The sequence below is a fragment of the Rhopilema esculentum genome, chromosome 4 (genome assembly GCF_057945365.1).
Source record: "Rhopilema esculentum isolate cy_ngs chromosome 4, ASM5794536v1, whole genome shotgun sequence".
Classification (NCBI taxonomy): Eukaryota; Metazoa; Cnidaria; class Scyphozoa; order Rhizostomeae; family Rhizostomatidae; genus Rhopilema; species Rhopilema esculentum.
This window is the reverse complement of record NC_142818.1, coordinates 1,854,804-1,869,730: the sequence shown is the minus strand read 5'-3', so window position 1 is coordinate 1,869,730 and position 14,927 is coordinate 1,854,804. Positions and strand designations below refer to the sequence as shown.

General features: G+C 34.3%; 2 protein-coding genes across 2 annotated transcripts in view; both read left to right on the top strand.

The window, feature by feature from the left end:
• The first annotated feature begins 445 nt into the window (after positions 1 to 445).
• LOC135691287 (uncharacterized) lies at positions 446 to 3,535 on the top strand. The gene is made up of 4 exons (XM_065209105.2): positions 446 to 551; positions 1,572 to 1,745; positions 1,879 to 2,152; positions 2,510 to 3,535. The coding sequence occupies exons 1-4, from the start codon at positions 507 to 509 to the stop codon at positions 2,749 to 2,751; spliced, it is 735 nt and encodes a 244-aa protein (XP_065065177.2). The 5' UTR covers positions 446 to 506; the 3' UTR covers positions 2,752 to 3,535.
• Positions 3,536 to 4,901: 1,366 nt separating this feature from the next.
• Positions 4,902 to 14,927, top strand: part of LOC135691288 (dynein axonemal heavy chain 8) — a 54,170-nt gene continuing 44,144 nt past the window's right edge. The window contains exons 1-17 of the mRNA XM_065209106.2: positions 4,902 to 5,208; positions 5,536 to 5,670; positions 6,955 to 7,042; positions 7,461 to 7,621; positions 7,886 to 8,081; positions 8,713 to 8,876; positions 9,254 to 9,430; positions 9,552 to 9,665; positions 10,069 to 10,176; positions 10,419 to 10,667; positions 10,951 to 11,148; positions 11,658 to 11,734; positions 12,297 to 12,396; positions 12,677 to 12,932; positions 13,343 to 13,530; positions 13,983 to 14,063; positions 14,785 to 14,901. Coding sequence (XP_065065178.2) covers positions 5,104 to 5,208; positions 5,536 to 5,670; positions 6,955 to 7,042; positions 7,461 to 7,621; positions 7,886 to 8,081; positions 8,713 to 8,876; positions 9,254 to 9,430; positions 9,552 to 9,665; positions 10,069 to 10,176; positions 10,419 to 10,667; positions 10,951 to 11,148; positions 11,658 to 11,734; positions 12,297 to 12,396; positions 12,677 to 12,932; positions 13,343 to 13,530; positions 13,983 to 14,063; positions 14,785 to 14,901 — 2,514 coding nt within the window. The 5' untranslated portion in view covers positions 4,902 to 5,103. The remainder of the gene's footprint in view (positions 5,209 to 5,535; positions 5,671 to 6,954; positions 7,043 to 7,460; positions 7,622 to 7,885; positions 8,082 to 8,712; positions 8,877 to 9,253; positions 9,431 to 9,551; positions 9,666 to 10,068; positions 10,177 to 10,418; positions 10,668 to 10,950; positions 11,149 to 11,657; positions 11,735 to 12,296; positions 12,397 to 12,676; positions 12,933 to 13,342; positions 13,531 to 13,982; positions 14,064 to 14,784; positions 14,902 to 14,927) is intronic.

The following is a 14,927-nucleotide window of genomic DNA, read 5'->3' as shown; positions in this document are numbered from 1 at the left end:
TCAAAACTGCAATTTTTGGAAAATGCTGAAGTTCTAGTCAGATAGTCAGATTGATACTTTTATAGGTTCATAGATTTGTCTAGAATGGTGATAAGTGACAAAAGACCACATTGTGAAACCAACCTGCCAACACTTCTATTATAAGTTGCAAATGGACTTGTACATACAAAAGTGTTTTTCCAAATATTATATTGAATCAAGTTGTGGTACCTTTCTGAATGAGAGTTTAACAGGCGTGTTCCAGAACTTATTTATATTAATAGATTAATATTCGTATTCATATAAATAGAGGTATTCTGTGTAAAATTAAAGAAATTGTTTCTTCTTTTCAATAACCTCAAGGCAAAATATATTGTATTCCTGTGGGTTATTTTTAGCTCGAAAGATATTTTTCTTTCTATTTTTGAGTCGGCCCAATCTGGCCTTGATAGCTTGAGCCCGTAAACACCGTCTGACGATGGTCAGCGACATCTCTCTTTATCCCTGTGTTGCTTTTGTGGAGAAAAATGGCGCGGGTTTCTGACGGTGATTCTGAATCTGAAGAGTACGAGGTAAACATTTGTTAAAAGTTTTGTTATCTGGCCTTGTATTTTAAGGTTAGATTTTATGGATTGAATTCACAAATGTTCCATTCATCTTATAATTCGTAGAATGCTTTTCCTGAATGACTTAGGCCCTGTATATGCAACTTAGAGAACAAAGAGTGTCTGCAATAGATCCGTCCACTATATGCTGAAGAAAAAATGCAAGTTATTTCAGTTGGTGACTGTAAAAGTCAAGGTTTTTACCTTATGAGTCAAAAAAGACAATAAATTGCATTAAGTCCTATCAAAATTATTATTTATTGCTAAATTTTGGTTTATTATAATGTACTCATTTGTAGTGAATTGCTTTTCGTCGTTTGTGCTGTTCCTACCTATCATTCATACTTGTAGCTCTAGCTCTTGATTTCCGCAGTAAGATTCCACGTCTATCATATCTGTATTAGCATAGTAATACTCTTTAAGACCAATAAATACTATCATTGACAAAAACGATAAAAAGTCCCTTTTTGTAGTTTGAGTACCACGACAGTCCCTTCGTTTAGTTTTGATAGTTAATTGCACGCTAAAATGAATTTCCGATGTGAAAAGATGATTTGGCTTAGCCTATTTTCAATAAGATAATCATATAAGAACATGGGGGTAATTAGACATCATGTGAAAAATTAAAGCTCATTTCTACCAAAAAAGATAAATTATCCTGCATATATTCAACTGCTTAGACCCTTAAAGATAAACAGGAACTTCTCGTGATCTAACCCCCATTTTACCCTGAAAACAGTGGCAAATCCCCATTTACCATCACAATTCAATGCCCCCAGTTGATAAAGAACCAAAGTGGTACTCCCTGCCATTTCCATCTGGTCTAATACAAATGTAAATGAAAATTACTGTTAATTGGTAAGTGCATAATGATAAAAAAATCAATGTTGCGATACTAGCCTGCTTCCTGACTGGTGATATTTAATGAGATTAAACTCCAAACATTCCTATTTGTAAACAACGAAACCACCATAATATTCTTTTTAGATTGAGAAGATTATATCGTGTAGATTGGCTAAAAATGGAACCTTGTCATACTTGGTGCGTTGGAAGGGTTATGATGAAAGTGATGACACATGGGAGCCAGAAGAAAACCTTCGTGGATGCAGAGATGCAATCTTGACATTTTTTGATAAGAGGGATGCTCATGCAGAAAGAAGAGTAAGGATCTGCCTAAAGTTTTGCTTTATTTCATAATTGTTATTGCTTGATACATATATTTCACAGAAGATGTTCTGTGGTTAATATTTGTCAGAATTTCTGGAAAATATTTTGCTTGATTTTTTTCTGACAGAAAAGATACAATATTCTTCACCTTAAAGAAAGCTCTCCAACTGCATGGAAATTATCAAACAGCAGTCATAGTACTCCACGAAAAAGGAGCCTTCGGTTATTAAAAACAAGGAGAACTATGCTTTCAAACTCTGAAATGAAGGGATCTGTCTCAGAAGAAAAAGTGCTTAGAAAATCATCAAACTTGCTGGAAGACGTGCCACCCTCCTACACAAAACTGAGAATGACTCCCGAGCGCCATGATTACATTTTAGAGCAGATCAACAAATTCAGAGGTTGGTTTCTGTAATGCTCTATACTTATCTATATATCTGCCAGGTTATATGTGTACAAAATTTGTTATTCAGTGTTTGATGTAAAGATGATTCTGAAAACCAACAAGTATTTTCTATAATTGGTGCAAATGGTAGTTTTTGAAATATAAAGTATAAAGTTTGTAATGTAATGTCATGTAAAAAATATTTTGTAAATTTGGAATGTGAAGCTTTAACTAAAGTCAATGTTGCACTAGAAAATACTTTAACATTTACTTTAACATTTAAGTTTTTAATCGAATTGATCAACCTGTTTTGTTTTTTTATATGGCAAACCAAAAATATTTAATATTTTAACACAAGTTTTTCAACTGATAGCACGTCAGTTATATAAAGATGAAGAGAGCAAGAAGGAAGAACCAGACCAAGACAATAAAAGAATTAAGGAACAACAAATACCATCTCTGAAAAACAGTCCAGCTAAATCTGCTTTCAAACAATCAAGCAAAGAAAAGAAAACTTCCTCTTCCAATATTCTACTCAAACTGGTTTTAACAGTTTGTCTCTGTATGTTAGTTATCTTTCTGTTTGCTCTTATCCTTGTATATGATTTGTCATAACTATATTTTAATTTAAGACTTAAGCCATGAAATTCTATATCATCACCTTTTAGTATTGTAGTGAGTTATGTTTCTGCTATTTTGTGCCATTTTCATATTCTCCAGTAACCAAAACTTTTAGCATCACCTTTAATTTTATGTGTCACTTCTTTGACCATTTGTGCGATGAAAGTATTTGCTCCCCTTTATTGATGGAAAGTCACAACTTTGTAGACAATGTTTAGTTTTTAAAAAGAGAAATGTGACGCAGATAACCAAAGAAATTTTTGTAGAAAACAGGGGATAGGATTGTATCATAAGAATATAAAGTTCTATGATAAAGGTTTTCCAGCAGTCACAGTTAATAAATTTTATTTTCAGCATTTAAGATAACCCTGTCCTTTTTGGCTAGAATTATACTAATTTTAAAATCGTTTAGTTCATTCAGGTTATAATGTGAGGGAAACTAGTTATTATGTCAAGGCAACTGGTTTTAATGCAAGGGTTTTAATGTATATCCATAAATCTTACCTACCCTTTTTTGCTATCTTGAAGATTTTCCTATGATAACCACCTGACTAAACCCTCTAATCAGTTTGTTTATTTTGAAAAGCCTTAGTTATTGGCAAGTTTTTTTGCAATTTTGAGCTTAGGTTTTTGCTGTTTGTTGTACATATTCAAGTCTTTTTCCTTGTAAATGGATAATTCAAATAATTTTCGTTCTAAAACTATGTTTTTAGTTTTTAAATAATGTGTAGATGAAATTATGCCATTAACTAATACTGCTGCCAGTATTGTTCCTTAAGTTTTGTCTCTTTCTAAACGTATCTTCTGTGTCCTCAAAGATTTCTTTTTGTCCCATACAGTTTGGTTTTTCATAGACAGTGCATTTGCAGCATTTCCCTTGGGAATTGACCCCTGTCTGCCTTTGTTAAGAGGCAAAGCCTAATTGAAACAAGTATTTCAATTTATATCTTTATCATTCTAATTCCTTTTTGTTCTCGTTATGAATTCAACGGTACCATTACGTAACAGCTTGAATATTTATTGGAGAAAATAATTCGGATGCATTCACTGTTCATCAGAAGTCTTCCAAGGCTCAATCAAAAGTTTAAAAAACAACAACAAGGTTAATGCAAATGCCCCTTACAATGTTCTAAGAAATAACAACGGTAAATTAACAATAAAAGAAAAGGTAAAATACATAAACATGCTAAATCAAGACAAAGAAAAAAGAGGAAAAAGTAGGGGTTGCCGTCACTCAGCCGTCTCCTAAGAATTAGCTGAGAACGCAAAAAGGTTGGTCCACAGATGACAGCAGATTAGGTCTACACGGCATTGAGATGTAAAAGACGTATGCTACGAAGATAAAGTCAGGCAAATTCTTGATAAAGCCAATAAATCGTAAAGAGTGAATAATAAATGCTTTAAATACAAAAGAAGCAAGGAAAATTTGAGGAAGGCAAAGAGAGCTAAAATTATGGTTGGAGGAAAGCTGAGACGTTTTCTCGACTCTGGACTAGCATGTCTCTAAGAGACGGAAAGCCGCTCTAGATATTTTCGAGATTTTTGCCATCAATTTTTTCTCATTATAAACTTATTTGGTCTGTCGTTCACAGCTATAAAATATGCAAAGTTCAGAGCTATGAGCATAAAAATTTGATATCCCTAAAATTTATGTGGTTATTGCCAACCAGTGCTTGAGGTATGTGGAAATATCTCAGTTCTGTAAATAATAATTTTTACTTGAAAAGTAAGTTCGTTTATAGCTAGAGTATAAACTTCCCTATTATAATTGCCGCAGGGGATGTTGTATTCTATTATTATTGGGATTCGTCAAATTTTCCCGCGCATTCGCTTCGAATTGCTGACGCGTATTCGATGGCGTTTTATTCACCATGGAAACCCAGTCAATGTAACAGAAGTTTTTTCCAAAATGTTGGAGGGAGAACCAATCTTAACTTGATAAACTTCCAAGCTATATCACAAATGATTTTTTGAGCAAGGTAATTTTATTTCTCGTACTTTCTTAAATAAAGCATTTCTCAGTTTTGCTTTTGCTAGGTTTTTCAAGAAAGATATCTTCTGTGTCCTCAAAGATTTCTTTTTGTCCCATACAGTTTGGTTTTTCATAGACAGTGCATTTGCAGCATTTCCCTTGGGAATTGAATTAAGTGGTAATAAGAACTTTCTGGTGTGCTACCCACCTCTGAATACTTGATAGCTAAATAATTATTTTGAATATATGTTGTCATATTTCTTAAACCTGAAATAACACCTTGGATATGCCGCTTTATAAGAAAATGAACAGAGGAAAAATTGTTAATCTAGATATCGCATTTTTGGTCTAAATTTCGGTTTATTTTCAGCACAATGTCAGCAAAAGATAACAATAGAGGAAAAGGTGCTAAAAGAAAGCCCCCTTCAGCCCAGATGCCTGTGCACCCTGTATGCTCTGAATCTGTCAAAGAGAAGAAGGTATCAAGCTTTTGATTTAACTATTTTACGATGTAACTTGAAAGGTTAGAGGAAACAAAAGCTTTTGTAGCCGACAGTGGTAGACGAAAGAACGAGGCTATAGGCCGTTCTTTTCACTACCTTTGATGAAATAACTTGGTTTACCGAAGCTATAGATAGGTTTACGGTTTATTTTAATACAACCAATTGTTGTTTTTGTAAATTTAAGTGTACTATTATCAAATTGGAAAAATTTGTGTATTTTATATGCTCCCTCGGAGAGCATTCATATCTTTTACAGCAAGTTTACAATTTATTGGCGACAATATTTCTTTTTCTTTGTTTTAGCAAAGGGAGAAGATGTCAAGAGATGCTAAGAAAGCTCTGATAACATCTGAATATCGACATTTAATGTCAATTGTCGCTTTTAAACTCAATGTGGAGCCAACAGTCGTCGAAGAGTTTGTGCTGGACTGCGATCAGGTGTGCCCATTTACTTTACCTATTTGCATTTCAGTGTCTCATAATATCTTCCAACTCATTTACGTAGTCAGTTAGATTTTCTATTCTGTTAATTTTTCTAAACAACTTGTTTGGTGTTGTTGAATCTAGTTTTGGTATTCAGTGAAATTGTATGAATGATTAAGTGAGACATTTTACGGTGTAATAATCTCAAATGTTTTAAAAGGTTTCACTTATATACGGTTAATCACAATTTGTTCTAGTTATTATGAACATAGATTCCAAATCTTTGATTGGCTGAGCGACCAAAATTCTCGATTGTCCGTTAGCCAATCAGAGTTCAAGAATATGACAATCAATGTGCCTCGCAGCTAGATTTAGGCCTATTTTGAAAGTTTTTACCACTACCCACAAAAAAAATAAACGTGTAAAATGTGCTGAAAGATAACCTAATTTTTTTTAGAAAATTGAATCTTTAATAAATTTATGAAAAAGCTGTCGTTGTACTCAGTAAATATATTTTTCCGCGATCGTTAGTTACGAAGGCTTGAAACTGTAATAATTAGGGGGAGGGAGCACAGAAAAATTACAGTTTTTGATCCTTAAAAGTTGTTTTATCCACGTTATTAACAATTATGAACTTACCTTTACAAGCCAATGTTAAAATCTTTTTTTGTCGGCATTGATGTTTGTGTTAACGACAAAATAAATCGCTAAATTCCACTGAGAGAAAACGCAGTTCACCTTTCTCTTAAAATAACTACAATTGTAAAATTTCTTTTGTGCTCATGTACTTTGAATATTCATTTTAATGGCTTGAAGACCGATGAGAACCTCACATTCACCGATGTTCGCTGCTACAGCCTTGTAAAAGCTGACGCAATTCGTCAACGATGAAAAGGGCGGGAAAATGAAAATACGTTCATCTACGGAAATTTTCTGATACTACGGAAATTTGAAATTTGCATAAAAAATGTTCTGGTTGTCTGAAAAAGATTCAAATGGATCCCCGATCAGAGAAAATGCAAGAAAATGAATTTTTTATTATAGCAAAGTAATTTTTCGTAAATGATGCATCTTTCATTTTCCTGCCCTTTTCATCATTGTATGCTATAGAACAGGGTGGTTCCAAGTTGTTTCTCCGACTTAAAAGCTTTATGTGATGTTTAGGCAAGTGTATTATTCCTGTCTATATGTTTCTTTGCTTTATTCTTCATCTTTCAAATTCTCTTTATCTTAATGAAATCCATTTGTTTGCTTGACTGGAAAATTGATAAATGAATTCGGTGTTATGTATTTATTTAGGGAATTGAGTTAATGGAAGATTTTACAAGGGAAAATGGGCGTAGAACGCTGGTATTTTTCTATCAAAGTTGTGAAGGCTATGGCAGTGGTAAGGCATTGCAGATTTTAAGATATTGTATAGTAGTGCCATGAAAAATATTTCGTTTCATTGAATAGGAAGTTTGAGATCCCAGCTTTTGTAAAAGCTATTTTCAATTTCTAAAAAATTGGTTGCTTTAATCAGTTTCATGATAATTTACTTGAACTTTTATATCTTATGCTGGGATTGCTTTTACCTGAATTTGATTCAATCTAGAAGTTGGACTTTTGAAGATTAAATTACTGATCACAGTTTACTTGTTTTCCTAGACTTTTTGTCCGTAATTTTTTCTTTAAATTCAATCATTTTCAATGTTGTGACGTTAAGTTAATGTTTTAAAAAATTTAGGCATGCCTAGCTTTCAAATCGGATTTCGCGGTCTTTTTAAACATGACATCACTATTACTACTGTATTTTTACATTTCAGTCACTGAAGTAAGAGCTCGCACGCTCCAAAATTTGCCAAAAGACGGGAAGCCGAACCATTTGATTGTGACAGACTGCCTCTCTGATAAGCTAACCGGCTTATTAATGTACTTTATCCGAACAGAGCCGAATAAGGAAATCAAAATGAGAAACATGCATGAGGTGAATAGTTTTCTGCGCAGAACATTGCATTGCATGACGTCACACATATTTTCCATTTTCAGTGTGAAACTCTTCAACCCTTAAAAAAATTCCTCGTCTCACACTTCTTTGCCAAACATCGCCAAATAGAAACTTTTGTGGATTTAGATTTTGCTCATCCGTCCTTCTGGCTAAAGTTTCCTTGCTTACTGTACTTGCATCGCACTTTATTAATTTCATATATTGTTTGCTTTACCGTTTGTTTATTAACTCGATGTATTTTAGGTTGTATGCTTTGGTAGCATCGACTGTACTGGGGACATCAGCCTGTTCCATGCTTTAGCCAAGTCGCTATCATCAGTTTTTGTGCCAACTCTTAAATGCTACACGGAATGGGGAGACTTGAACAAAAGTCCGCAGGGTATCGCAGCAAAAGAAGAATTCCTCAAGTTTGCTGACGGATTTGTCAGCTATCTTGACTGTGAGTTATATTAGATATTAATTAGCTTTTATTTAGAATTATTCAACTTATGCAAAATTATGCAAAGAAAACGAAAATAATTTAAGTAAAACCTGTATTGCCAAATTGAAATTTGAACAAAAGGGAAGACAATCTGCAAAGGGGATTCAATATTTCTCGTTAATTGATGCTATTATGGTTCAGGTTGACATTTGTTAAGTACCTCCAAGAAATAGCCTACTGCTAATTTCAGTATAAAAATTTGCAAACAATTAGCTGTTGCGTTGGTGCGGAATGGTGTAAAAATTGTACTTGGCTGTTTTCGGGCTGTAGGTTTTATGTTGCGAATCAGTAGGTAGCTTTTCAAACTTCCAAGGCAGTCATGAACATGCTGCTCTGAACTTGGCCAGCAGCGCAGTTAAATCTTTGAATGATTGAGACCTCTGATCACTTCTGTTTCTTTCTGCGCTGTTTAAAAATCAATATATAGGATGATAATAAACATAGCCAGAAGTAGGCCTATTTTAGCGAATTTTTCCCCTTTATCTGCACAAATACTGCTAGGTGATGTTTGAGAGCTTTAATAAGCAGCACTTTTAAGAAATTTTGTCTTATTTTTGTAACTTTAGTAAAATTATTTTTCCTCTTCAAGTTGCACACAAAGGAGTTACTGATAGGGTGACATTGCAGAAATGTGAAGTAATCTGTGTTGAGGATTATCAGTCACCGTCTGATTACATGATAGTTGCGAATAACCCTGAGCTTTTGGCTGGAATAGAAGATCTTGTACATGTTTGGAGCAAACAGATTGAGCAAGTACGAAAAATCAACATGTGTTACATATCTCTAGTGTTTTTGAAACAATGATAGCAGAAAGCATATGTGTTTTTATACCTGATAGGAGATTACCTTATTGGCTATCATTGAGAAAATAAACTTCATATTCGTACAATTTTTCTTTCATTTGAAATTTCATATTGATAAGTGAGTGGATTGACATTTTCTGGTGTAGCAGTTGATGATGTGATACAGATTGAAATTAAATTTTTTAGATAATGAGTCTGTTATTATTTCAGTAGCATTTCTGCTGTTTTGCTTTCAAATTATAGTATTGTTTCATCTTTGATATGTTGTGGGTCAGGTTTATTATCGCTGATTACCTTATGACAACATTTTTTTATCTCATCTCCCAGGTACTCGTTGAAAGCGAACAGATGCGGAAAGAAGCAGACGATGCTGGTCCTATGGCTGAACTACAGCACTGGAGACAGCGAATGGCTAAGTTTAATTCCCTTCTGGAGCAGATCAAGGCTAAGCAGTGCAAGACTGCCATTGGAATATTGGTAATTGCCAAATCGAAAGTCTTGAAGGTATGTTGTTGGGAGGTGTTCCTATCCTAATCGCTAACAAAGTTTGCTTTAATCAGTGTAAAACCAGGTCCGTACGCTTTCAAAAGCTTATTCTTGGCAATGTTTTAATTCGTTCCTACAGACATGGAGAGTGCTAGATAACAGAATAACCGATGCTGCAAACGAAGCTAAGGACAATGTGAAATACCTCTATACATTGGAGAAGATCTGTGAACCGCTCTACCAGAGTGACCCGGTGAGCGAATTCTTTACTTGCAATTTGAAAGAATGATAGAAATAAGGGAATTATTAAGCCTACATGCAGCCTCTACGCTCCTCTACCTCTTTGTCAGGAGCGTAGAGGCTGCACGCAGGCTAGGAATTATTCTGCAAAATTCAATTGTGTTTTAAATTTGCGTGTTTTTTCATGCATCCCTGTATTTTTTCGTTGATCCCTTGACGTGGAAATCATTATGAGTTTGACAAAAGCATGGAGAGACAGAAAACTACCATTTACAGTAAATTTTGCCTGTCATTCCCCTGGGTATATAACGTTGAATTGATATTCTGGTGCAGGTCAGTTCCTTTGCTATGATGAGCGTGTTATAACATCAACATTTAGAGTTCTCAAGACTATTAATACTCGTTGCCTGCTTTAGGTCAACATGGTCGATAGCATACCGAAACTTATCAACGCTATCCAGATGATTCACACTGTTTCTCAATATTACAATACGTCTCAAAGGATGACGTCACTCTTTATCAAGGTAAGTCATATCTTTAAAGAGTGGTTTTTTTAACGATTCTTACCAATAGGCAAATATTGCTTTTATTTTGGCATTTGTATGATCGATGACAAGTTTCCAAGCCACTTGTTAAAGTCCATTACTTTGCTACCAATTGGCATCGGCCTAAATGACTTTGCTATATCAATAAATATCTATATAGATGATGCTTCTTCTTATTTGTAAGATACCAAATAAATGCCTTGGAATTAATTTGCATCCAGGTAACAAACCAGATGGTAACAGCGTGTCGCCAGCATATCACTGACGGTGGAAAATACCGTGTTTGGGACCAAAACAGACCAGAATTGATACTGAAAATGAAGCAGTGTATACGCCTAAATGAGGAATACCAAGCCAGCTATCAGAGAACGAAGAAAAAGAGCAGGGAACATTCGAGTGAGAGGCCCTTTGAATTTTCGGAGATGTACATCTTTGGAAAGTTTGATACATTTAGCAGAAGGCTTCAAAAGGTATGCATGAGTATAAATGCCACGCAACGATCAACAATCAACAATCATGTAGTTGCTAAATGCAACGTAGATTTTTAGGATGCTTACATTAACGAATAATTAATGATATACACCATTGCTGCATTTCAATTTCACCCATCTGAAAATTAAAATTTTTTTACTTGAAGCTTGGCTCTTTTATGCTGGTGTCCCTTATAGTAGTAAATTTAAAGTCCTCAAAATATTAACTGTATATTTTCTTGTATATTCTTATTTTTTTATCTTTCCTGTTTTTAAAATATAGATAATTGAGCTGATGACAACATTGGACACATACAGTGTTTTGGCAAGATCAAATATCGAGGGAATAGAAGGGATCGCACAGAAATTTTCCACCATATTCAAAAGTATGCAGAAAAAGCCATACGATATTCTTGATCACAGAAAAATCGATTTTGACTATGATTATGAAGAGTTTAAAAGGCAAATTTCTGAACTCGAGGTAAGAAGTTTTAAATGTATGAAAATTGAGATTTGAATTAAAGAGGGAGTTGTATTGGTGCTAAGTTGCTCGAAGAGGTTGATGTTGTAGTACGTGGTAAATTGAAATTAAATTTTTTTTTGTTCATGATTTTTCTAATGAACTTTTAAATTGCGTTGTGTTGGTGACAGCTTCTTTAGCTAAATTTTCATCATCACAAATGTTTCCTAAAGAAGATAAATTTCCCATTAAATCTACGACTTTTTATGTGTTTAAAAATGTGTCCTTTTAAACTTTCAACCTTTCGGTAACATAAGCTTTGTAGTAACGAAAGTTTCTTCATTGCTAATAAAAACCTGATTTGATATAAATAAAATTATGAAATAAAAAAATATCTTTGCACCGTTTCATTATTGATAACCTGTGAAAGAGATGACGTCAAAAATGGGATTTCAATATCACAATTTCAATATCAAATTCAATATTTAAATCTATTCGTTCCATTTTATTGATATCACCTTTCCTTTAAGATACAAATGCACCATTTCATTGACCACGTCTTCTCAAGGAAGATGTCGACTACCCAAGCTTTGCAGCTTTTACAACGGTAAGGATATAAGGCAACATAGCAAAATCGATGTATTCATAAGCTGTTTAATTTGTACTGGGACCAAAGATGCCTTTTAACCGTCTTTTGCAAAGTGTTTGGTGCTACTTAGGCAGCGATGCGTGCTTTTGGGATGTAGAACAGAGCAGTTTTACGTTGCTTCTGCGAGATTCACTTCAATTGCGAGAATCAGGCATTTTATTTGAAAACTAAAATTATATACTTGCATTACAATCTTTACCCGATGGCATCATTTTTTTCAAATGGTGTTTTCAACCTGTCGTTTTCGTACACATTTCTTCGACCCATTTTAAAATATACTGGATGCGATTTTAAGTATTACGAATTTTGAATCTTAGAGTGATAATGTTCTGTTTTTGAGCTTTTTGTTGTGCATGCTTAGGTATTTTCCAACATATTTAGTTAAAAGAAGATTTTTTATAATGAAAATCTCATCTTTTGATTGTCCATCTCGGTTTGCTGTTTTGTCACAGCACTTTCAATATCGTATGAAAAAAAATTAGAAATTGTTTGATTTTAATGACGTCTCAAAATTTTGTAGATTCGAGCAACTCAATATTGGCACGTTATTGCAAACGATTGATGAAAAGTATGAAAAGCTGTTTCATCATTTTGGAAAAGAAATCGAAATTGTGGGGAAGGTAATTTTGACCAACATTATATCTAATGCAATACGGGAGATTGTAATTTCAAAATTTTCTTTGTACTATCCTAAAAGATTAATTGAATATTTAAATGCAACCAAACTTGCTTTATTACCGGTTACTTCCCTTCCCTTGCATTGCTACATACTTCTTTTGTCGCTACTTGATTGAGTTTTTTCGCTATTATCAAAGGTAAATATATGTTTTTTATAAATATTCTTTAATAAATTCGAAGCTATTTCTTTCATACACATTTATGCACAATCATTTTCTTTAGGTTTATGAAGAATTCAAGCAAGACCCTCCTGTAGCCCGAGATTTGCCGCCAATTTCAGGGAAGATTTCTTGGTCAAAGCAACTTACTAAGCGAATCAGAGATCCGATGAACTATTTTGAAAAGCGCGATGAGCTTCTGAAGAAACCTGATTCTCTAAAAACAATTAAGACTTTCAACAATATTGCAGCAACGTTGTTACAATTCGAAATTGTCTATGTTGAAGCATGGAAGCGCCAAATTGATAGAGTAAGAAGTGGTGGGTTTATAACAAAGCGGTTTTCTTCCTTTCTTTTTTTATTTTATCACTTTTATGTTAAATAATGTAACCTATTGACCTTTCCGCCATTGCCACCCCCCCCCCCTCCTCAAGACATCTCTAGACAGAATTTTAAGCATGTTTCCAATAACCGAAAAAACAAATCTTACGTGATACATGTCAAAGGAAACATGTTCTGTAAACATCTCTTGGATTCTTGTTATCTGTACAAAAAATAGAACCGAATCTTTCCTGGATAATTTAGTCTCTCTCGTCACTCTGAGTCTATGTCTATGAAATTTGAATATTTTCTTAGTTTTGCTGGGTATGTCTCATCTTCATCCCGGCCCATTGGTAGCAAACTCTGCTATAAATTTTACCTCGCTAATTTCTCCAACATGTTTTTATAGGCCTTCAAGCAACTCTATTGGTGCGACATCCAGAAACTGGAAAGCTTTACGTTAACTTTGATCCAATGATCATAGAGCTGATAAGGGAAACTGATTGTATGATCAAAATGAACCTAGATGTCCCTAAAGCGGCCAAAGACCTTATTTTAAGGAAAGAAGGGCTGAAAAAGACCGAGAACCGTCTGAAGGTTAGCACAATTTTGTTTTCTGATTACAGAAAGGCTACCTCTCACTGCAAAAGTTACATTAAGAGAATTAAGAGAGTATAATGTGTGAATAGGTTGATTTTGCTGCAGCGTTCACTCTTTGCACGCCAGAATAGATAAAGAGATTTCTATATTCTCATATCAACATCCTTAAGTGAGCATCTTTTTATCTATCTGGAAATACCATTCATGAATATTTTCATTAGGGTCTCATATTTTGTCTGTTGATTGTTATAAAACCTATGCAAAATATGTATTTAATCTAGGGCAGCTACTTTAAGTATTGTCTGAATGTAGTTTGTAATTAAGTGATGAATAGAAAATTTTCTAAGCTACTAATTCTTATCTGTATCGTACCAGAGGTTAAGTAATGCAAATTTGTTTAGTCGTAAATTTCCTTGAATACTAACTTGAATTTTGATACTAACTCGTAGGTAATGATTGAAGAATATGAAAAGTTGAAGGACTCCGTTCCAGCCATATTTGTCGGGTTGATGAAGCCGTCAATGAACAAGGTGAGTCAAGTTTTCAAAGCATCATGGAGTTTGAACCTGTTTCTTTACTGAATCGTTACTTTATGTCATTGCTGAAAACTACCCAATGCATCTAGTCTCATTTTTACTATGTTGCCAAGTCCTGTTTACTATAAAGCCACTATTTTTTTTAGAGTGAAGGCAATCTCTGCAATTTATCTCGATCACCGCAAATGTTTCGAAATTGGTGTCCATTTACTTCTTTTACCGAAGCTTCTATCTCTATTTGTTGGTTTATTCATGTTCAACAGATTTTTTTCGTGTTATATGTACAACTGTCTTAAGATTTATAGGTAACAGAAGTATCTATGTCAACCCTCTATTCTGTGGCTGCACCATATTTTTGTCTATAGACTGCTTAAGAAAAATGGTTCGTTGTGCTGCTATGGAACAGGGCCAAAGATGTAATCGAGTGCAGAGGAGGTTTTGAGGAAATATGTTGACCCTTTGGAAGAGCAGTGGTGTACAGTGTCGTGTCCTTGTCGTGTCGTGTTGTTGTGGGTTCTTGTCTTTATCGTGTCGTTGTGGGTTTGTGTCGTGTCCTTGTCGTGTCGTGTTGTTGTGGGTCCGTGTCCTGTCCTTGTTATGTCACTCCCTCGCGTTTTCTTTCTGTTTGAAGATGTGATTAAATGCCTTCGGAGCAGCCTCTAAATTGTTGTGGATTTTGCAGATGTTTTAAGCTATGGTGACATTCCAATTCTAGGTTGAAGCAACGATAAGTCCTGGGTTGACATTGCTAAACTGGAATTCACTCAACATCAACAGATATATCGAATGTGTCCACGAAGAGCTTAGAAATGTCGGTCGTCTGATGAAACAAGTAAGAAAAAATTAGATATTATAATT

Excerpts from the sequence above, each read along its gene's own strand:
- LOC135691287 (XM_065209105.2), top strand. The coding sequence starts at position 507 with ATGGCGCGGGTTTCTGACGGTGATTCTGAATCTGAAGAGTACGAG. Across the intron at positions 1,746-1,878 it reads ATGCTCATGCAGAAAGAAGA|AAAAGATACAATATTCTTCA; the intron begins GTAAGGATCTGC and ends TTTTTCTGACAG. Across the intron at positions 2,153-2,509 it reads GCAGATCAACAAATTCAGAG|CACGTCAGTTATATAAAGAT; the intron begins GTTGGTTTCTGT and ends TTCAACTGATAG.